The sequence below is a fragment of the Dasypus novemcinctus genome, chromosome 8 (genome assembly GCF_030445035.2).
Source record: "Dasypus novemcinctus isolate mDasNov1 chromosome 8, mDasNov1.1.hap2, whole genome shotgun sequence".
Classification (NCBI taxonomy): Eukaryota; Metazoa; Chordata; class Mammalia; order Cingulata; family Dasypodidae; genus Dasypus; species Dasypus novemcinctus.
Genome location: NC_080680.1, coordinates 79090351 through 79113550, shown reverse-complemented (window position 1 = coordinate 79113550; position 23200 = coordinate 79090351). Strand labels below are relative to the sequence as shown.

The 23200-nt window shown below is 44.6% G+C and overlaps 2 protein-coding genes across 5 annotated transcripts; both read left to right on the top strand.

Annotated features, from left to right (window-relative positions):
* The first annotated feature begins 187 nt into the window (after positions 1-187).
* DCTN3 (dynactin subunit 3) lies at positions 188-15706 on the top strand. The gene is made up of 7 exons (XM_004473665.5): positions 188-327; positions 1842-1926; positions 2615-2701; positions 4425-4508; positions 5482-5540; positions 15148-15207; positions 15391-15706. Exons 1-7 carry the CDS (start codon positions 232-234, stop codon positions 15478-15480), a joined length of 561 nt encoding a protein of 186 aa, XP_004473722.1. The 5' UTR covers positions 188-231; the 3' UTR covers positions 15481-15706.
* A 1463-nt stretch (positions 15707-17169) lies between these two features.
* Positions 17170-23200, top strand: RPP25L (ribonuclease P/MRP subunit p25 like). 4 transcript variants are annotated; one of them, XM_071216829.1, is made up of 2 exons: positions 17170-17266; positions 18019-23200. In XM_071216829.1, exon 2 carries the CDS (start codon positions 18053-18055, stop codon positions 18542-18544), a length of 492 nt encoding a protein of 163 aa, XP_071072930.1. In that variant the 5' UTR covers positions 17170-17266; positions 18019-18052; the 3' UTR covers positions 18545-23200. The 4 variants fall into 4 exon arrangements, with proteins under 4 accessions (XP_071072930.1, XP_071072927.1, XP_071072928.1 ...); XM_071216826.1 differs by having other exon boundaries at positions 17204-17266; positions 18022-23200; XM_071216827.1 differs by lacking the exon at positions 17170-17266 and adding an exon at positions 17454-17554.

Below are 23200 nucleotides of genomic sequence, written 5' to 3'. Positions count from 1 at the left end.
CAGACGCTGGGAACCAGGGTAAAGCCTGGACCGGTAGCCGTTGCCTTGGTAACCAAGCAGCGTTTGACATCTTCCATAAAACCCGTCGGTTGCTTCCGGCACCGAAGGCCTTAATCGTGGCGTCACTTCCTGCATGAAGGGGCTCCGGGCCACTCGGATTGGCTCGCCGTTCTTTCGGACGGATGTCCCACCCTCTGACTGTACCCCGGCTGGGGCGGGGCAGTGATAGCGATGGCGGCTTTGACCGACTTGCAGCGGCTACAGGCCCGTGTAGAGGAGTTGGAGCGCTGGGTGTACGGGCCGGGCGTGGCGCGCGGCTCGCGAAAGGTGAGCTGTCTGGGATCCGGCTGTGCCTTTCTGGGACCGAGCAAGAGCGATCTACTGACCCGGTCCCCAGCAAGGGTGCAAACGCTCCACCCCCGATCTTTGGAATAACAAAGGTCCGGGACATCCCGGGGTAGATCGGACACTCAGTGTCCATTCCCTTAGGGAGCTCTGCAGGTGGTAAGGTCTCCTTGAGGTGGGCTAAGTGCAAACAGTAACTAAGATTCTGCCCTCGAGGACTAATTGGAGAGACCTGACACACTCGAGAAGCTGACTAATGAGAGTTTCAATAAAAACTGAAGTCCTTAAAGGAAGGGCCGTCATGGAGCCCTGTGTAATTAATTGTTAAATGAATTGTGCAGAGAGCGCGGTCAGTGGGACCCCAGAAGAGGCAGAGCAGAGAGGGGTACAGAACACTCCAAGGAACGACAGATGAGTTCTGAGAGATCCGGATTAGGAGGGGAGCGGGGCGAATACTGGTGTTCAGATTTGAACTGGTCCTAAATCGGGGAGCGAATTTTAACAACGACGAGACGTAGGTGTCCTTCCATCCCCTTTCTACTATAAGAAGGCCCTTTAATGAGGAACCCCTAGTGGAGCATCAGACATATACTGGAGCTAAGTGCATTAGCATTAATGATATCCTTTCATACGAGTCACTAGCAGATTAAACTCCCATTTGATAATTGACTTGTCAATATATTCTCTCCCTTTGACATATTAGATGCCAAGCCCCCTCCCCCTCGGTTTTCCTCCTGCTTTTCTAGTTACTTCTTGGTTTTATTTGCCTCCCCATATTTTCGACATTTGAATATTGGCATTTCTCACCCTCTACTCTTAAACCCTAGTTAGGCTCATTTACTCCCATAGTTTCAGTTATCAGTTACATGTCATTATGTCTCAAATGTATATATCCAGTCCAGATTTCTGTCCTGAGAACCAGACCTATATGTCCAGTTGCCTACTGGATTTTTCCACTTGGATGTCCTGCAGGCATCTCATACTTAACCCACTGTTCTTAATTTTGTTCTTCCTCTCCCCTAATTTGATCCTCTTCTATATTCTCTAATACAGGGATTGTACAGTCTTTGGGATTTTAGAGGTTGCCCTACATTCTTCCATCTGCCCCACTGAAGTTGATGTGGAGTGGATAGGGCTAGAGGTAGGCTGGTCAGTTTGGAGGCTGGTGCAATCATCCAGTCATGAGGTAATGAAGGCCTGGATGAGGTTGCTCGCATTTCTCATGCCTAATTCTGGGGTTTAGGAACCAGGGGATGTATAGTGTATGTCAGTGCTCCATAAACTCAAATAGTTCATTACCTCCCAAATCAGACTTGAAACTCCCCAAAGAGTACATGATTATCTCCCTGCTTCGCATTGAGGAGTCCCCGAAGGTAGGATTGCACCTTCTTTAATAGAAAAGAAGGCCAACTTACATTTCTTGGAAGTCTAGGGAAATACCCTGCCAAACATTGATCCAGCTGGTGTCTGAGAATTAACCTCAACTCCCCTTCTAGGTGGCTGATGGCCTGGTCAAAGTACAAGTGGCTTTGGGGAATATTGCCAGCAAGAGGGAGAGGGTGAAGATTCTGTACAAAAAGAGTAAGTGTTTCTCTGGGGTGCCTGTCTGCCCTTCTTCCCATTCCTGGGATTGGGCTTTGGCCCTTCAGCCCAGTAGGCTACTGGAGTAGCCCTTTGGAGATAGTAAGCATGTGAAGACATTTCCCTACTGAAGTGGTAAAGTGGGGTGTACTTTCTTTCTCCCTCATGGATAAACTCCAAGCCCATGACAGTATCCTAAGTTATAGGATGGGCATTCTGACAGTTTCCCTTGGTGAAGGAGGGAAGAAAGGAATGGGATTTCCCCAGGCAATGTTAAGAGGCAGGAAAGAAATTAGGCACTGATAGCCCCAGCCTTCGGTTGGCCAAGCCTTTTTAGTTAGGTCAGAGCTAGCAACCCCTGCTCAGTAACTGGAAAACACACAAAGCTTGGCACTGAGATGAAAAGGGACCTTTCACCCTTGGTGAGGACAGGTCAGTGGGAAAGCTGAGGGCCCCAGGATGGTGGTGGCAATGATGCTCCCAGCTCTGAAGCTTAAGTTTGCCCAGTAGGTGATCAGAGCAGACAGACAGGGAAGTAGGGATGGGTTGCCTGGAGGCCAGTGGGGCAGTGTGGGCATCAGCCCCACACTCTCCCCAAGGTTGACCATTCCCCTGACATCCTTCATAAGCTGGAGAGCCCCACTCCCCATCCCTGTTGGTTCCATTTTCTGTCTTGCTACTTTTCTAGTTGAAGACCTGATCAAATATTTGGATCCTGAATACATTGACCGCATTGCCATACCTGATGCATCTAAGCTGCAGTTCATCTTAGCAGGTAGGGCTGGACAGTATGTGTATGAGGATCTGGGGATGTGGGTTGTTGGGGAGGTTGGGCACAGAGATGGCCTCCCCCTATCCAATTTTCTCATGGATACAACCCTGGAAGCTACTCTCTGGAATTCTGACCTGGCTCTGGGCTGAGGCCCAGGGTGGTCCTGTGGGTCCTCCTGTAGGCATTGGGTGTGGTATACCTCTGGGCCAATTTTAGACCATAGTGCAAGCCATGGTCTGATCCTAGGATTTTCCTTCAAAACCTTCCTCACTTCTCCTCACTGGACAGAGAAGGTTCTAGGAAAGGGTGAGGCAGAGGGCATTACATTTGGGTGAGGGGAAATGTTGGCATCAATTTCAACATATTTCTTTCTTGTGAGAAGTCTTTGGGATTTCAGAGGTCTAGGCAGGAACTGTTTGTTGCCTTGGTAGTGTCTGCTAATCAGTCAGTCAGCCACTCTACAAGCTGGGGTTTGCTGAGTACATACTATGTTCATTCGTTCAAAAGAAGTCTAATGATCATCTACTGTGAGTCAGGTATATATGATGGTGAGTTGGAAAGTCCCTGCCCTCATGGGTACAGGTAGAGCTCAAAGAAGCTGAATTGCTGCTTCAGGAACTTGAGCTTGTTACCCATCTTGGAGGTCAGACTCCCAGGAGGGAGACTGAGGTGGAGGGAATATGGCCCTGAGGACTGGGTGAGGAAGGGCAGCTTCTGCTCAGAGGGCTGATAGAGCTCCCAAAGGGTTCCTGACCAATTGCTGTGGCTTAGGTACCAAGTTCAGGAGATTTTCCCCTGCCCTGACTTTTGAGTCCAGCCTTTGCATCCCTCACCATGGCCATTGCCCTTGTTTTCCCCTCACACCTGAAGAGTTGCATCTCCTAAGTCATCTTCTTCACCCTGTTCTTTCTCTTCTGTCATGCAATTCCAGTCTCATCTTCCAAAAATATGTTTTCAACATACCACTTTGCCTTTTTGAAACCCCAGTGTCTCTCTATCCTATCTTTATCCTAAGGATAAAGTGCTAATTCCTTAGCCTGCCAGTCAAGGCCTTCCACAGTCTGCCGGGCTTACCCTCTCATTGAGCTCTGTTTCCTGTGCTTTCTCTGCTCCAGTTCAGCCCTTTGAATGATTTTTCCTTTACTAGCTGACAAGCACTCCTACCTCCAAGTATTTGCATACAGCAGTTCCCCCTTCCTGAATGTTCTCCAGTCTTTGTAACCATTTTGAAATCCCCTGAGCAGGGACCAGCCCACATGCTGCTCTTCTCATTGGACTTTCCCATTACTACCCTGGTTCTTCTGAAGCTTGTCTGTGCCTTTGAGCAGAACCTGTCTGTTATAGTCTGTTACATGTCTCCTTTTTTCAGACCTTCCAGGGAGCCCTTGGGTGTGGGGCTCAAGTCTGAAGCACTTAGTCACCCAAGGTCTAGGAGAGGCTCATTGAGGTTGTTGATAGGCAGCTAGAGGAAGAGGCCCTAGAGTTGAAACTTGAGGAAAGGTGGGATTTGGAGAAACTGAAAGGTCCCCTGGGCTCACAATAGGTCAAACCAGAGGCATCCAGGAAAGGCAAGGGTGGGATGGGAGAGTATTCACCTAGAGAAGAGGCTGGTGGGCAGAATAGCTGCCTGAAGCTCCAGGACCCAGCCAGGGCCTCAGCCCCTTGCTTGGGAATAACAGTGTCCAGGTCTGCCTCAGTGCCGCTTTCTTGTCTGCTTATGCTTCAGAGGAGCAGTTCATCCTTTCCCAGGTTGCGTTGCTGGAGCAGGTGGAGGCCTTGGTGCCCACGCTGGACAGCGCCCCCATCAAAGGTACATATCCGGGGCTGCAGCTCCACTACCCTGCTTGAAGACATAGATGGATAGGCAGCACTTGCCCATGCCCTGGGTTCCCTGAGCTCAGGCTGGGTCTGCCCCTTGTCTTTACCCTCACCCTGGGGGCATCTGCCACCTCTATCCGGGGTTACAATTGCCAGGGCAAAGGGCCTCAAGCCAGGACCTCAAGCAATTTGGACCCAGAGGACACTAGCATAAGCTCTAGAAGTTCCTAACTCTAGGGCTTTCTTCTGCCATCTACCCCACCCCTCAGCATCTGTCCTTAGGGTGCTGCAGAGCCCAGATTCAGTCAGATGTGTGAATGTGTGTGAATTCCTCCTGCTGCACTGCTGAGAGCAGTCCCAGGCCTGGGCTTTGACAGGCAGACAGTGGCTTTAATTGAATCCAGATATCTATCTTGTCTGTCTCCAGAGGCATTTTTCCCAGCTGCCCCTCCCCACCTTTTATCAGCTACCTGCTGAGCGTCTGACAGCCTTAAGCTGAGGACCTAGCATGGTGGCTGAGGTTCTGGGTGTTTGATTCCAGGTGGCCATCCTAGGGACTGGCACTCATCCTCAGCCCACCGGCAGGCTTTCTGCTCCCTAAGCAAGGCAGACGTCGCCCCCTGGGCCTTGAGCAAAGGGGCAGAGTCCATCATAAGCAAAGCTCTCTCCATCTGACCCTGCTTGCAGCACAGGAGTGGGGCTAGGAGGCAACTCTGGACACCCCATGGTTTTGCCTTCTTTTAGGGGCCTGTATCCTCCCCTCCTCTATTGGTCGTAGAGTAAGACTAGGGGGGATATGAGGCTTCCTGCCCGCCTACCCCCCCTCCAGTTGCAGCGGTCAATAAGGCCTGGCGTTTGTTTAGCTTCTCCACTCAATACTCTAATCCTGCCGAAGACCTAATAGACTATTGAGCAGTCCCGGGGGAGGGCACAAGCATCATTGGGCAGTGTGTTGTGTTTTACAGCCGTTCCTGAGCATGCCTCTCGCCTGCAGCGCTTGGCCCAGATCCACATCCAGCAGCAGGTATGGGAGGAAAGACGACTGGAAGGGAAGGTAGAGGTGGTGAGGTGCCTGTTCCCCACCCCTGCCACACAGCAGCCTCAGGCAGCGCTGATGTCAGATCCAAGGGAAACTTAGGGGTTTATCTTTATCTTCCATTTACCCCAGAGAGGGGAAGGGATTTGCCTCCGGCCACATTCAGGCCTCTTACTTCTCAGAGTAGGCATGTTCTAAGACGCCAGAAGGTTGATATTGTGCGGAAGAATTCCTGGGGATGGTGCCTCCTTTGGGTAGAAGAACTCTTTTTTCAGTATTCTTAGATCCTAGTGAAAAGTTCAGAGAGGGAACAGGGAGGAGGAGACATGTAATGGGGGGATGTTTCCTTAAATGTGTGGCCCACTCCCCCTTCCATTAGCCTTTGGACTGAAAATGGCACCAGGCATGCTATTGTTAGGGCACCTATCCTGGGACCTGAAAGTACCCCCTAAGCAGTTTTTTTGTATGTTTGTTTGTTTTTTTTTAAGATTTATTTATTGATTTATTTCTCTCCCCCCACCCCCACCCCCACCCCCACCCTGCCCCGGTTGTCTGTTCTCTGTGTCTACTTGCTGCGTCTTCTTCTTTTGTCTGTCTTCTTCTTTTGTCCGCTGACAACAGGGACAACATGGGAATCTGTGTTTCTTTTTGTTGTGTCATGTCTCTGTGTGGGCGGTACTATTCTTAGGCAGGCTGCACTTTCTTTCCCGCTGGGCAGCTCTCCTTACAGGGTGCACTCCTTGCACGCGGGGCTCCCTACGCGAGGGACACCCCTGCGTGGCACATGGCACGGCACTCCTTGCATGCATCAGCACTGTGCATGGGCCAGCTCCACACCGGTCAAGGAGGCCCCGGGGTTTGAACCGTGGACCTCCCATGTGGTAGACAGACGCCCTAACCACTGGGCCAAGTCCGCTTCCCTTGTTTTTGTTTTTTAATGATAAAGAAGTGTTTATTTGAAAATATATTAGTCTACTTACTGTTCTGTTACATAAATTTTATTATTTAATCAAGACAGCAATAAGAACAGTTAGTGGCAATTAGCAGTAATTAATAGTAGGACTAAATAAACGTGTGTGAAAAAGTATAACAAAATTTTTATAATGTTTCTGTCCTCTACTATAGGAATTTTTAAACTCTTTATTGGATATTTAAATTCTGTAGACTATATATATTATTCGGTTTTGTTTTTAATTTAAAACATTTTTTTTAAAAGACTTATTTATTTACTCCCCCTCCCCGCCATTGTCTGTTCTCTGTGTCTGTTCGCTGTGAGTTCTTCTGTGTCTGCTTGTCTTCTCTTTGGGCAGCACTGGGAACCAATAAAACATTTTTTAATTGTGGTAAAATATACATACCATAAAAATCACTTTAACCATTTTAAATAGATAATTCTTAGTCGTTAAGTACATTGACAATGCTGTGTAACTTTTACCACTGTTTCCAGACTATTTTCATCATCCCAAACAAAAACCCATATTCATTTAATAATATTAATAACTCCCTATTCCTTCCTACCTTCACCCTCGTAACTCCTCTTCTGCTTTCTGTCTATACATTTGCTTATTCTAAGTATTTAAGAGAAATCATACAATATTTGCACTTTTGTGTCTGGCTTATTTCATTCAACATGATGTCTTCTAGGCTCATCTATATATGTACATTGTGCAGTCTCAACACTTCATTTCTTTTTATAGCTGAATATTTCATTGTGATATTCTGCATTTTGTCTATCCATTCATCTGTTGATGGACAGTTCAGTTGCTTTCACCTTTTGGCTATTATGAATAATGCTGCCCTGAACAGTGGTGTACAACTCTGTCTGAGTCAATACTTTCAATTGTGGGGGTTATCTACCTACGAGTAAAATTGCTCGGTCATATGGTAATTCTCTTCTACTTTATGAGGAACTGCCAAACCATTTACCACAACAGCTGTACCATTTTCCATTCCCATCAACAATGTATGAGGGTTACTATTTCTCCACATTCTTGTTCTTCAGATTTGTAAAAAATAGCCATCCTAGTGAATATGAAGTGGCATGTCATTGTAGGGTTTTGTTTGTTTGTTTGTTTTAGGAGGAACCAGGATTGAACCTGAAACCTCTAACTTCGGAGGCAGGTGCTCAGCTACTGAGCCACATCCATATCCTCGTTGTTGTTTTAATTTGCATTTCTTTAATGGCTAATGGTGTTGAGCATATTTTCATATACTTATTGACCATTTGAAAATCTTCTTTGGAAAAATGTCTCTTTAAATCCTTGACCCATTTTTTTATTTGGCCTGTCTTCCTGTTGAGTTGTCAGAGTTCTTTATATATTCTAGCTATTAAACCCTTTTCACATACGGTTTTCAAATATTTTCTCTCATTCTATAGGTTGTCTTTTCACTTTCTTGATAATGTCCTTTGATGCACAAAAGTTTTTTTTTTAATGGGCTCCATTTAGTCTATTTTTTCTTTTTATGCTGTGCTTCAGGTATAAAATATAAAAAATCCATTGCCTCCTACAAGGACCTGAAGATATTTCCCTGTTTTCTTATAAGAATTTTATAGTTTTAGCTCTTATATTTAGGACATTAATCTATTTTGAATTAATTTTTGTATATAATGAGAGATAGTGGTCCACATTTGTTCTTTTGTATGTGGTTTTCCAGTTGTCCCAATCTCATTTGTTGAAGACTCTTATTTCCTAATTGAGTTGACTTGGCACCTTGTAGAAAATCAGCTGTCCATATAGATGTGTGGATTTATCTCTGGAATCTCAATTTTACCCAATTATTCTATTCATCTATCCTTATGCCAGTACCACATTGTTTTAATTACTGTAGCTTTGCAGTTAGTTTTGAAGTCAGGAATTGTTAGTCCCCCATCTTTGTTGTTTTTCTTCAAGATTGTTTTGGCTATTTGGGGCCCCTTGCGATTCCTTATGAATTTGAGGATTGGCTTTTTCACTTCCGCAAAAGATGCTGGAATTTTGATAGGGATTACATTTAATTTGTAGACCACTTTAGACAGTATTGACATCTTTTTTTATATGTAACAAACTTTATTTTTAAAGAGGTTTAGATTACAGAAAAGTTACAGGTATAAGGTATTCCCATATACACCACCTCCTCTACTTCCTACATCTTCCTCTATTAATACCATCTTACAATAATGTGGTACATTTGCTACAATTGATGAATAAATACTGAAGCATTGCTACTAACCAAGGTATATAGTTTACATTGTTGTTTACACTTAATTCCAATGCCCTAAAAATGCCCCATGTTCCACCAGTTATTCCCTCCCCCTCTCCTCAGAACCTCTGGTAACCACTATCTTTATATCAATGTTACATATTCTTCCATTACTACAATATTACTAAGTTTACTTTGTCCATGGTTGCATTCCCCCTTATGTTTGTTCATTCTACAACCTTGAGGATTTTGGGATGGTGATGCCTGCTCTGCCTCAGATTGTGAGGGGGTTAGATCTTACGGTACAGATAGAACTGTTTTGCTTGCAGTTGTAGGTACTGTTTTTTGGGATGGGGGTTGTCTATCATCATCATTTTCTTCATTGTCCTGGGTGAGTTTGATGAACTGGAGAGTAGGTGTAGATCGCAACTCTTCTGAGATTCAGGACTCAACTAGCATATGAAAAGAATGAAGATTTAAGTATCTGAGACATATTTAAAGGGTGTAGTACTAGTTATAGGCTCAAATAAAAGGGGTTGAAGAATCATGTGTGGGTAAATTATAAATTAGTCTAACTCTGTTACATTGGGGAAATAGGTTGTCATATATTCCAAAGTAAGGCCCACCGAAAGGGTGCTGATTTCAAAGGGTTGTGTACCTTGCCTATAGTGCCGAGATGGCTCTAGAGCCCTCAGGAGTACCCTGTTTGAGGCTTCGTTTACAGTGGCAGTTAGTGAGATCTGCCTGATATATGCATAAGTGTAACCTCTGGAATGACCTCCCAATTGAGTTTGAAATCTCTTAGCTGTAAAAACTCTTTTGTATTTAATATTTCCCCCTTTTGGTCAAGGTCTTTTTCCAAATGCATTGCTAGTGCTTGGTATTAATCCCTTGGTAACAGGGAGGCTCATCTCTGGGAGTTATGTCCCACTCTGGGGGGAAGATATGCATTTATTTGCTAAGTTTGGCTTAGAAAGAGGCCACATTTGAGTAACAAGGAACTTTTCAGGAGGTAATTCTTAGGTAATAGTTATTATTAGGCTAAGTTTCAATTTTGCAAGATTAAGGTTCATAGTTACACGCATCAATTTGAGGGCTTGGCATATTGGTCTGCTGTCTTACTAGGCACTGCCTATGAACTTGAGAGATTCTTGCCCCTCTAGTGTTGACATTTTAAACCTATTAAATCTTTATATCAGTGGGATGTCTTTCCATTTATTTAGGTCTCTAATTTTCTTTGCAATATTTTATAGTTTTCAGTGTACAAGTCTTTCACCTCCTTGGTTAAATTTATTCCTAGGTATTTTATTCTTTTAGATGTTGTTATAAATGGAATTGTTATCTTGATTTCCTTTTTCAGATTGTTCATTACTGGTGTATAGATCCTCAACTGACTTCTGTGTTACCTTGTACCCTGCAACTTTGCTGAATACATTTATTAGTTCTAGTAGCTTTCTCGTGGAGTCTTTGGGTTTTCTGTATATAGGATCATGTCATCTGCAAATAGGGATAATTTTACTTCTTCCTTTCCAATTTGGATATCTTTTTTTTAAGGAGTTAGTGGGGATTGGACCCAGGACCTTGTATATGGGGAGCAGGCACTCAACCCCTGAGCCCCATCCTCTCCCCAATAAGAGTTGGTTTTTTCATTTATTTGTTTGTTTTAAGATGTGCTGGGGATCAAACCTTGGACTCGGGAAGCAGGCACTCAACCACTTGAGCTACATCCACTCCCAGAATTTGGATATCTTTTATTTCTTTCTCTTGCCTGCATTCTCTGGCTCAAACTTACAGTAAAATGCTGAGAAATTTCCCTTCTATTCCTAATTTTCTGAATGTTTTTAATTGTGAAAGGATGTTGGATTTTGTCATATACTTTTTATGTGTCATTTACAATGATCATGTGGCATTTTCCCTTTATTCTAGTAATGTGGTATATTGCATTGATTTTCTTATTTCGAACCATCCTTGCATTCCTGGAATAAATCCCATTTGGTCATGGTGTATAATCCTTTTAATATACTGTTGGATTTGGTTTGCCAGTATTTTGCTGAGAATTTTTGCATCTATATTCATAAGGGATATTGGTCTATAATTTTCTTTTCTTGTGCTGTAATGCTAGCCTCATAGGATGAGTTAGGAGGTGTTCTGTCCTCTTCAGTTTTTTGGAAGAGTTTGAGAAAGATTGGTATTAAATCTTCTTTAAATGTTTGGTAGGATTTAGCAGTGAATCTATCCAGTCCTGGACTTGTCTTTGGGAGATTTTTGATTACTTTATTTGTTATGGGTCTGTTGAGATTTTCTACTTCTTCTTGCATCATATTATGTAATATATATGTTTCTAGGAATTTGTCCATTTTATCTAGGTTTCTAATTTACTGGCATATAATTGCTCACAGTATCCTCTTATAATCTTTTTTATTTCTGTGAGGTTGGTAGTAATGTCTCCACTTTCATTCCTGATTTGTTATTTGTGATCTCTCTTTTTCTTTTTCAGTCTGGCTAAAGGTTTGCCAATTTTATTGATCTTTTCAAAAAACAAACTTTTAATTCTGTTGATTCTATTTTTTTCCTTCCTATTTTCTCTTTCATTTATCTGCTATAACCTTTACTTTCCTTCATTCTACTAACTTTGAGTTTAATTTGCTTTTCTTATTCTAGTTTCTTTAGGTGTGAAGTTAGGTTATTGATTTATGATCTTTTTTCTTTATTAATGTAGGCATTTAGAGCTATAAGTTTCTTCTGAGCACTGCCTCTGCTGCATCCCATAAGTTTTGTTGAGTTTTTGTTTTTGTTATCTCAAGATATTTCCTAATTTTCCCTTGATTTCTTCTTTGACCCATTCGTTGTTTAATAGTGTTATTTAATTCTACATACTTGTAAATTTTCCAGTTTTCCTTCTGTTGTTGATTTCTAGCTTTATTTTATTGTGGTTCAAGAAGATACTTTGTATGATTTCACTATTTTTAAATTTACTAAGATATGATTTGTGGCATAATATATGGTCAGTCCTGGAAAATGTTCCATGTATATTGAGAAGAATGTATATTCTGCTGTTGTTGGGTAGAGTATTCTTAATATATCCATTATGCCTACTGGATTAATAGTGTTGTTCAAGTCCTCTACTTCCTTATTGGTATTTTGTTTAGATGGTCCATCAATTATTGATTGTTTAGATAGTCTATCAATTATTGAAAGTGGTATATTAAAGTCTATTTCTACCTTCAATTCTGTCAATTTTTGCTTCATATATTTTGGGGCTCTGTTGGGAGGTGCATATATGTTTATAATTGTTATATATTTCTTGCTGAATTGAAACCTCTATCAAGGTATAATACCCTTCTTTGATTCTTGTAATCTTCTTTGAGTTAAAGTCTATTTTGTCTGACAATAATATAGCCACTCTGGCTCTCTTTTGATTACTGTTTACATGGAATATCATTTCCACCCTTTTACTTTCAATTACTTTGTGTCATTGTACCTAAAGTGTATTTCTTATAGACAGCATCTAGATGGATCACACTTTTCATCCAGTCTGCCAGTCTCTGCCTTTTAATAGGGGAGTTTAATCCATTGATGTTTAAGGTAATAACTGAGAAGGAAGGATTTACTCTGCCATTTAGCTATTTATATTCTGTATGTCTTGTATAAGTGTATATATTTTTTTAATAATTTTTAAGCCCCCCCCCAAGATGGCTCCCACATCTGATTGCTTGCTATATCTGCTTGTCATGCCTACTAGTCTTCTTTAGGAGGTACCAGAAACTGAACCCAGACCTCCCATGTGGGAGGTGGATGCTCTCCTTGAGCGCTTGAGCCACATCTGCTTGAGCCACATCTGCTCCCTGTATATATATATTTTTAATTACTGTCTTTCTTTTTTTGTCATTTAATTACTTCTTGGTAGTATACCCTTTTGATTCCCTTCTTCTTTCCATTTCTTTATATTTTTTAGTTATTTTCATAGTGGTTACCTTTGTAATCACCAGTACCATCTTAAACTATTAACAACTTAGTCAACTAGATGGTAATAGCTTCAGAAATATATAAACTCTCTACTCCTGTATATCTCCATCCCTCCTCCTTTATACATTATTGTCTCATATTACATCTTTATACATTGTATGCCCATTAACAGATTTTAAATGCTTTTTTTTTTTTTTGCTTTTATACATTTGCCTATTAAGTCATATGGAGGGGGGAAATGCAGTTACAAAACAAAAGTCAGTAATACAGGATTTTATATTCACCTGAGCAGTTATCTTAGCAGTGTTCCTTATTTGTTCTTATAGCTTCAAGTTACTGACTAGTGTCCTTTTATTTCAGCCTGAAAATCTCCCTTTAGCATTTCTTATAGGGCAGGTCTCCTAGTAATGAACTCCTTCAGTTCTTATCTATAAATGTCTTAATTTCTCCTTCATCTTTGAGGGATAATTTTGCCAGATCTAGAGTTCTTGGTTGCTAGTTTTTTTTTCTCTTTAAGGACTTTAGATATTATCATCCCACTGTCTTCTTCTGGCTTCTATGGTTTCTGATGAGAAATCCACTGTTACTTTTATTCCTTGTATGCAACAAGTTGCTTTCTTTTTTTTCTACTTCCAATTAAAAAAACAAAACATACATTTCTCAGTTAAAGGTACTGGATACATGCAAATATTTTTTTGAATCATACAATGTGTTACACAATACTTTTGGTTTATAGTAATGCAGTCAGTCATACAGTATTTGTCCTTTTGTGTCTGGCTTGCTTCGCTCAACACGATGTCCTCCAGGCTTATCCATGTTGTCATAAGCTTTACAACTTCATATCTTCTTACAGCTCATAATATTCCATCCTGTGAATACACCACAGTTTGTTTATCCATTCCTCAGTTGATGGACACCTGGGTTGTTTCCAACTTTTGGCATTCGTGAATAATGCCACTTGAACATCAATGTGGAGATGTCTGTTTATGTCACTGCTCTCAGTTCTTCCGCAAGCCCATATTCAATTTCTTTAGGAACTGCCTATCAGTCCTCCAGAGTGTCTGTACCATTCTGCATTCCCACCAACAGTGAATAAGTGTTTCTGTTTCTCCACATTCTCTCCAACACTTGTAGTTCTCTGACTTTTTAAAAGTGGCCATTCTGACAGGTGTGAAATTTATAGTTTTGATTTGCATTTCCCTAATCATTAGTGATGTTGAGCATTTTTTCTTGTGTTTTTTTTGCCACTTGCATTTCTTCTTTGGACAAATGTCTATTCGTTGCTTCTTTCTTGCTGCCTTCAAAATCCTCTCTTCATCTTTGGATTTTGACAGTTTTGCTATAGCATGTCTTCGTGTAAATCTCTTAATGTCTGTCCTGCTTAGAGTTCGTTGAGTTTCCTGGAGGTATATATTCATGTCTTTCATCAGATTTGGGAAATTTGGGGCCATTATTTCTTCAAATACATTTTCAACCCCTTTCTTTCTCATCCTTCAGGGACTCCAGTGATACCTATGTTGGTATGCTTGATGGTGTCCCACAGGTCGCTCAGGCTCCATTAATATTTCTCCATTATAATTTCTTCCAATTCCTCCCACTGGATAATTTCAATCACATTGTCATTATCTTCAAGTGCACAGATCTTTCTTCTGCCTGTTAAAATCTGCTATTGAATCTGCCTAATTAGAGTTTTTCGTTTCAATTATGTACTTTGCAACTCCAGATTTCCTGTTTGGTACCTTTTTATAATTTCCGTCTCTTAATTCTGTCAGACAATATTTTCCTAATTTCCTTTAGTTCTTTGTATATGGATTCCTTTAGCTCCTTGAATATATTTAAGACCATTAATGTAAATGTCTTTGACTAACTGGGGAGCAGATGTGGCTCAACCAGTTGGGCACCCACCTCCCACATGGGAAGTCCTGAGTTCAGTTCCTGGGGTCTCCTGAAAAAAAAAAAAAGGAAAAACAAAGAACAAGCAAAACAAACCAAAAAAAAAAAAAAAAAAAAATCTCAGGGAAGCCGATATGGCTCAGTGGTTGAGCACCGGTTTCCCAAAAACAAAAAAAAAAGTCTTTGAGTAATGTTTCAAGTCAATGTTAAGCTTCCTTGTGGATGGTTTCTGGCAAATTCTTTTATTCCCATGAATGGTTCATACTTTCATGTTTGTTTGTGAGCTTTGCAATTTTTTCTTGAAAACTGGATGTGTGTGGGTGGGTGGGAAACTGATTCTTAGAGTTTTCTACTGTACCATCTTCCCACAATACTTCCCTCCTCCCTCCCCTCTTAGCAATTTGCTCATGTTCCCCCCTTAACAATTTGCTCCTTGGTTAAGACTCACCTTTTTTGGGCTGTATGGGGAGTGAGGGTCCCTGATAAGGTAGAAAGGTTAGTGGGAGGTGGGGTCTTTGTCCAACTCCATTTTCTCTGCCACTCCTTGACCCCACAGGATCAGTGTGTGGAGATCACTGAGGAGTCGAAGGCTCTCCTGGAGGAATACAACAAGATTGTATCCTTTCTGCTCATCCAGGCCCCTAATGGGTGCTGTCCCCAAGTCCTGTCCTTTTGTTTCATGTAACATTCTCATCCCTTCCCAACCAGCCCTGTTCCTCACCCCACTCCTTTTGGCTGATGAGAAATATCTTCAGTCCCTCATTCAAATTCTGTTCTTTTCACCTTGACCTGCGAACAGACAATGCTTCTCTCCAAACAATTTGTGCAGTGGGATGAGCTACTTGGCCAGCTAGAGGTTGCCAAGCGAGTGAAACCAGCGGAGGAGTGATGGCTGTTCCCTACCTCAGGGTAGGATAAAGTGGCCAGGCTCTGGGGCCCTGTGCCAACTGCCACTGTAGCAGAACAGAGGCAGCTCTCTGTATTTATTGGACCTGCAGTCCACCTGTTTACATTCAGGTGAGGCTCTGAGATCAGAGTTCAGGGCTTACCTGCGATTTTCAGTCCTTCTCCTGAATCAGTGCCCTTATTCCAGTGACAATAAACTATAGATATCACTGGGGAGTGTACTGGCTTTCTCTTCTAGGATGGGGTTGGTGATGGGGATGGGGCTGATAGAGGGAAGAGCTGTCAACCAACCTAGTGTTTGGACTGGGAACTACTCATCTTGATGTGTCCTTCAGGGAGGTGTGGCACTCTCACAAAGAAAGCTTCCATTTGATTCTAACGAGTGGGACATTGATGTATGCATCTATTTATCCCATGTACACTAAGCACCCTTTAAATGCCAGGTGCCATACCAGGACACAGGGAAGGCCCCCTTAATTCCTGTCCTGTACAGGCAAGGGGAGGAGACAGCCAAGGAAAAAGTCATCACACTAGGTGGACACAAGGTCCTTTACGGCAAAGAAGAGACTGATGGGGGAGGCAGCCTTGGTGGGTGACATGCAGTTATTTTGAGGGCCAAGGGAGCAGTATGTGCAAAGGCAGAGAGGAGCCTTGAAGTTTCTTTCTTGGAAGCCTACCTGGTACTATTAGTTGAGAAAGGGATCTCAGAAGAGGTCGAAGGCTTGGATGCCGGGACTTTTAGGTTCTGGGTAGGGAAAATTGGAAAGGAGAGGAGGGATCATGATGAGAGAGAGCAGGTACACACCCAGATTGGTACCAAATTCCCAAAGTGATTGCTGCCCCCTTGTGGTCTCAAGGAGTGCTCTGCTCCAGACCCCTTTCCAATGGTCCCCATTCCAACTCCCTGCCGCACCCCCACCTACGCGGATTCACTAGCACCTCAAATTCAGTATATCCACACTGGTCTGTATTATATCCTCTTCCTGCGTTCTCCGCCAGGTCTTTACTGAATCTACCTAATTAATCTCCCAACTTAATCTACTCTTCATTCCCATTGCCATGTCTCTGGTTCATTCATTTAACAAATCATTTAACAAATGTCTGAGCGCGTTAAGCGCTGGCCACTGTGCTAGGCTCCGCGGACACGGCCCCGGACGTCGCAGCCAAGGGTTGCCAGCGGCTGCGGCCTGATTTCCCCACTAACCGCTACTTCTCTGCGGCCAGAGTGAGCTGTGCACACGGTCTGGTGTTTCAATTGGCCTGTGTTGAAAACCCCTCCGGGGCTCGTCAGTGCGCACAGGATGAGGCTGAAGCTCAGAACTCAGTAATAAAGCTTCTCCCTGTGCAGCAGAGGCCACTGCAAGCTGAACCCTTTTCTCCCACCCTTAGTGAAACTCGCCTTGGCTATTGCCCGTGTGCTCATCCGTTAACTGCAGCCTTCCCACCTTCGGAAGGCCAAAGCCTCCCCACCCTTCGGGCGCTGGACTCCTCTGATGACCGTCCCTCCCATCCGCAGGGCTCTTTCCCTCCCGCCCTCTCCCCGTTAGGAGCGCCTCCGCGTGGGGTGCGACTGCGGATCCAATGCGCCTGTGCTGCCAGTCCCCGGGCGTCCTGGCTCTGCTCAATTCTGGAGGCTCTAGAATTTGATCCTGGGTTTCCTCGGCGGAGGCCCCGCCCCCGCCCGGCGTGCGCGGCCCCGCGGCTTCGGCGCGCTCCCAGGCCGCGCGCCATCTTAGCTCCGGATCCCGCGTAGGCGCCCCTGCGGCGCGGTGAGTGTCGGGGCTTGACCAGGTAGAGGGCGATTGGAGGCGGGGGCAAGGAAGGGCAGGCGGGCCCCTTGACCGCTGCGGACGTCGGGATACTGGGAGCGGCTGGTGGCGAAGGGGACTGTCGAGACCGGCCGGGCCGTGGGCCCGACCCGAGGAGCAGCCCACGCAGCCGCCCGTGTCGAGCCTCAGCTTCCGGGTTTCCGAGTGACCTGAGCCGAGAGAGATCGACCTTGGGAATCTCGGTGTGGGAGACGTTCGGCCTGGTGCAGGGGAGCCCGAAGTGGGGAGGTCTGTTCTCTCCTCGGGGAGCCCTAGGCGAGGACTCTTGGCTCTGTCCTGGTGTGAGAGGGCTTGGCCCTGACCTGGGCGAGCCCGGGGTGAGGAACGCTCAGCCCTGCTCTCAGGGAGGCTGGGATGAGAGGGGCTGGGCCCTGTGCCAAGAAACCCAGGGTGAGGACACTTGTCCCAGGCCTGGGGAGTTTGGGATGTGGGGGCATGATCCTGTCTCAGGATCTCCAGAAGGTGGGAGTGGTGGCAGTAACGACTATCCTGAGGAAAGACGAGGGGGCATAGGGTACAGTCCATCCCAGGGTGAGGCAGGCATGACCTTTGACCTGAGATGCTGAGGATGAAGGGATATGGTGCTTTTCCTTGGAAGTCTGAGGTGAGGAGTAGAGCCGTGTCCTGGAGAGCCAGAGCCGGGTGATGACCTGGGTTGCACTGCCTAGCACTTATCTGACACTTCTCTGCAGTAGGCAGCAAGAGTTACAGACGAAACCACACAGTATGGAGCACTACCGGAAAGCTGGCTCTGTGGAGCTCCCAGTGCCTTCCCCAATGCCCCAACTACCTCCTGGTACCCTGGAGATGCGAGTCCGAGATGGCAGCAAAATCCGCAACTTGCTAGGGCTGGCGCTGGGTCAGTTGGAGGGCGGCAGCACACGGCACGTGGTGTTCTCAGGTTCTGGCCGGGCAGCAGGCAAGGCTATCAGCTGTGCTGAGATTGTCAAGCGTCGGGTACCAGGCCTGCACCAGCTCACCAAGCTACGTTTCCTGCAGACTGAGGACAGCTGGGTCCCAGCCTCACCAGACACAGGCTTAGACCCCCTCACAGTACGCCACCATGTGCCTGCAGTGTGGGTACTGCTCAGCCGGGACCCCCTGGACCCCAATGAGCATGGCTACCAACCCCCAGGGGCACCCCCTGGCCTGGGCTCCACACCCAGTTCAAGCTATGGCCCTCGACCCCGAAGAAGAGCTCGAGACACCCGGTCCTGAAGACCTGCTGAGCCAAGCTCTTCTCCAAGCCTGAATGTCTGGGATGGCTGTGTCTTCTCTGAGAGGCCCCTCTAATTGCTCAACATCCCCAACAAGATTCGAATCCACAGAAGTGGGCCTTGTCCTCTGGCTTCCCTTTCCCCTGGAACATGAAAAGCTATTGCTGTGAAGAGTAACACGTGTTGAGTCTGTTGGATTCTGGATTGCTTAAGAAGCGCCCACCCTGGCTTCCATGTACAGTGCCTCTGCTCTGCCTTTTTGAACAGAGGTCTAGGGAGTGATTTAGGAAATAAAGGTTCTGTCGGATTTGTCTAATGAGCCTCTGCTCAGCGTGCTGTGTGGAGGTGGGGTTAGGGGAAGGGAGGCCCTGCCTTCCGGGAGCTCATGGGCTGGAGACAGGAAAAATAGGTTCAGACTGGTGTGGGGATGATCTTGAGTCAATGAGAAACTTAAGCAGTATCCTGCTTAAGGACCCTGGGTGGCTGCCTGCCACCCGCTTTGAGACTGCCAGGTCAGATTATTTTTTCCATCCTTGGTGTGTCTTATGGAACTCAGGCACCAGACTGCTGGGATTTGAATGCTGCCTCTACCGCTTACTAGCTTTGTGACCTTGGACAAGTTACTGCTCTGTGCCTTAGTGTTCTCATCTGTAAAATGGGGATAAAGTGCTTACCTCATAGGGTTGTTATGAGGATTAAATGAAGTTATATATATGTATGACACTTAGACACCACCTGAACTCCTAGTATTCTGTTGATGTTAATTGCTATTTTTATTAATGTTTCAGCCTACAAACATGCTTTTTCTTAAAACACGCCAATCCCACATCTCCCTCCAGGTCTCATCCTTGCCTTTCTTGCCCTATTTTCTCCTTCGCCTTGCCTTGGCCTTAGACTCAGATTTACCCTGGTGAAGCCAGGGGCATGAGCAGAGAGAGAAAGGTGGTGACAGCAGCCATGGAGCTGCAGGGACCAGAGCAGGGTTGTGGGCAGTGGACAAAAGTTGAGTTAATTGGGTCTCCCACTGTTTGTTTTAAAGCAGTTTTATTAAGATACGTCCACATACTGTACAATCCATCAAAAGTGTACAATCAGTGGCTTTTGGTATAATCACAGTGTTGTGCATTCATCACCACAAAAAATTTCAGAACAAATTCGTTACTCTGAGAAGGAAAACTCCACACCCCTTAGCAGTCACTCCTCAATCCCTCTGTTATTCCCAGCCCTCCATAACCACTAATCTAGTTCCATCTTTATAAATGGATTTATAGTTACATTTTATATAAATGGAATCATACAATATGTAGTACTTTGTGTCTGGTTTCTTTCACTTAGTATAATGTGGGGTTTTTTGTTTGTTTTTGCCCAAGTTAGTGAAAAGTTGAGTTAATTGGGTCTCCCACTGGGTTTAGAGATTTTGTACAATATACCTAGCAGCCTGGGTGTCCAGTCACCAGGAGAGCAGATTGGGACTCTTTTTTCATTTTTAGGAGACACTGGTAACCAAACCCGGGATCTCTCATGTGGGAAGCAGGCGCTAACTGCTTGAGCCATATCTGCTCCCCAAATTTTTAAAAAGACACAACTCCTGGTCAGATTCAGCTGCCATTTTGCAACTCTGATTAGAAGGGGTAGTCAAAAAGACATAGGTTGGTGATTGTGGCGTAGGGCCCTAATCTGGAAATTTGTTGACATTTATAAAGGGTATTTATTTGGGGTAGGAGCTTACAGATACCAGGCCATAAAGCATAAGTTACTTCCCTCACCAAAGTCTATTTTCACGGTTGGAGCAAGATGGCTGCCATCTGTGAGGGTTCAGGCTTCCTGGGTTCCTATCTTCCTAGGGCTCATTTCTCTCTGGGCTCAGCTGCTCTGCTAGCTCCTCAAAGCCAGCTGTAGAGGATTAGGCGAATGGCTTGCTTCTCTTCCCCAGGCCTTCCCTCTTTCCTCACAACTAAGCTCCTCTGTATACTTACTTCCCTGGGCTCCAGCTTAAGACTTCCCAGTTTGGGACTCTTCTGGGCTCAATTTATAGCACGGTCGACCCAGGTATTTGAGGGTGTTAAAGTGGTGTTCTGCTGAGTCCAGGAAGGAGAGGTTGAAATGTTGGGAGAGGTAGAGGTGGGGGACTGGCTAAGGTGTATATACTTGCTAATTCCATTTTTTCCCCACCCTCTCCTTAATCTATTGCAATGCGGCTTCTGTCCCCATCATTTAGAAAAGTTATGCCTTGGTACAAGGTACAGCTCCTTCAAGAAAATGGATTGCGAGTGGGAGGAGAAGTCATAGCTGGAGAGGAATGTGGGGTACAGGGAGCTTTGTGGGTGGGTGTGATATTCTAGTCTGCTAGGCTGCCAAAATGCAGATACCATGAAATTTGTTGGCTTTTAACAATGGGGATTTCTTAACATACAAGCTTACAGTTTGAGGCTTAGAAAAATGTCCAAATCAAGGCATCATCAGGCGCTGCTTTCTTCCCAAAGACTGGCTGCCAGTGATCCTGGACTCCTGTCACATGGCAGGGTACCTGGTGGCATCTGCTGGTCTCTCCCTTCTCTTCCAAGTTTTGTTGCCTCCATCTTGCTTCCATGTCTTAGTCTCTCTCTTCATATGAATTTCATTCTCTTATAAAGGACTCCAGTAAGAGGACTATGACCCAACCTGGGCCATGTCTTAACCTAATCAAAAGGGTCTATTTATAGGTTTGCACCCACAAGAATGGATTAACAGCTTTAAGAACATACCTTTCTGGGGCTCATACAACATCAAACCATCACATGTGGTAATGTATATGTAGTGTGAGATTTCCCTTTTTAACTACTTGAAATGTACAATTCAGTGGTATTAATTACATTCATTGTGTTGTGCTACCATCACCACTATCCTTTACCAAAATTTTTCCATCACCCCATTGCTTTTTAAAAAAGTTATTGAAGTATATCGTTCATACATGAACATATATAAACAGTAAGTATATAGTAAAAGTTGTGAACTTAGAAAACAAATATGTATAACTTCATACAGGGGTCCCATACATCACCCCATCACCAACATCTTGCATTGTGAAATATATGTTACAAGGTATTAAAGAATATCATCAAAACATTACTGTTAACTATGTGCTTTTGTTTTGTGTTAATGTACTAGTTAGAGACTTAAGCAAATTGTAGACTAGTGGAGGAAGCTGATAGGAAAATAAATATCAAAAATGCAGGAGATTGTGAATAACCAACAGAATGAGATTCCTGAGAGGGTGAAAGGAAATGGGAGCCAGAAGCAGGTAAGTATGAACTCCTGGGGCAGGAGGGGGAAGAGGGACTCCTGTAACAGGAGGGAAGGAGTTGAGGATGGATGTGAATGCACATGGGTGTGGAGGTGAAGGTGGAGCACAAGGGAGTTCAGATGACCTCTGTCCACCCTTTGAAGTAGGAGTCCAGCTGCTCTGCTGAGAATGAGGTGAGGAGACTGGTGAGAAGGAAATATAATAGTTACTGCGGCTGGGAGAGATGACAGGGTATGGGAGGATGGCCAGGTGGGCTAAATGCCTGCTTGAAGCTGGTAACCATGTCATCAGTCTGAGGCTATGTGATCTCCAGCTGCATCCACAGGACGCGTGAGGACTCAGAGAAATCGCTGTTGCATCCTTCTGGACTGAGGTTAAGGCAGGCAGGAATGATGGAAGAACAGAGAGTAGACTAGTTAATGCATGTAGTGAAGGACCAAGGGATCTAAACTGGGTAGGGAGGGAATTGAAGATAGAAAGGTGACAGTGGCCTGGATGGCTCCATAAACATGTCTGGGGTGGGATGGGCTGAGATGGAGTAGTTGAGAGAAGTAGAAGGGTAAGACATTGAGCTAAAGGGTGGGATGGAGGAGTCAGTGGGTTTGAGATTTGGGGAGCTGACATGAGCATGAGAGTAGGTAGCTGAATGACCTGTAAGAAAAGTTGCTGGAGATGAGTTTGAGGAATGAAGAGGCTGGAGAAGGTGGTTTCATGGTGGGGCATACAGGTGGGCAGGTGAGCAGTGAGGTCATCCAGGATGGAATGTGTTAAGCATCTTACCACTTGCCTTCGAGGTAGGATGTAGAGGGAGTTTGTTAATCCCGGACTGGGGATTTCATAATGTGATACACCTGGAAGAGTTTTAAACCTCCTGTATCCAAACAGTCCTGCCAGTTTTGCCTGCTGGGTATCTCCATCCCCTCAGCCTCTATTGGTTTGTGCCCCTCATTATTTCACAAACATTCTTACTGGTTTCCCTGCTTCACTCCCCTACACGATCTCCATACCAAGTTACTGGCAGTTCCCTCTGTTTCAAATGCTGTTTCCCCATTGCCTGCATGACTACCTCCCTTCCTCCTCTAAGTGTTTGCTAAAATGTCACTTTAGAGAGGCCTACACTGACCACTCCATTTAAAACTGCAAACCAGGACTTCCTATCTCCCTTACTTTGCTCTTTTTTTTTTTCATCTTCTAACATATAATTTACTTCCTAGTAATATTGTTTTTGTTTATTGTCTGTCTCCCCTCTGATGAGAATGTAAGCTCTATAAGGGCAGAGGTCTTTGTTTTGTTCACTGATGTATCCTAAGGATCCTGAACATTGCTTGGCACACAGTAGGTACTCAATAAATATTTAATGACTGAAAAAATTAA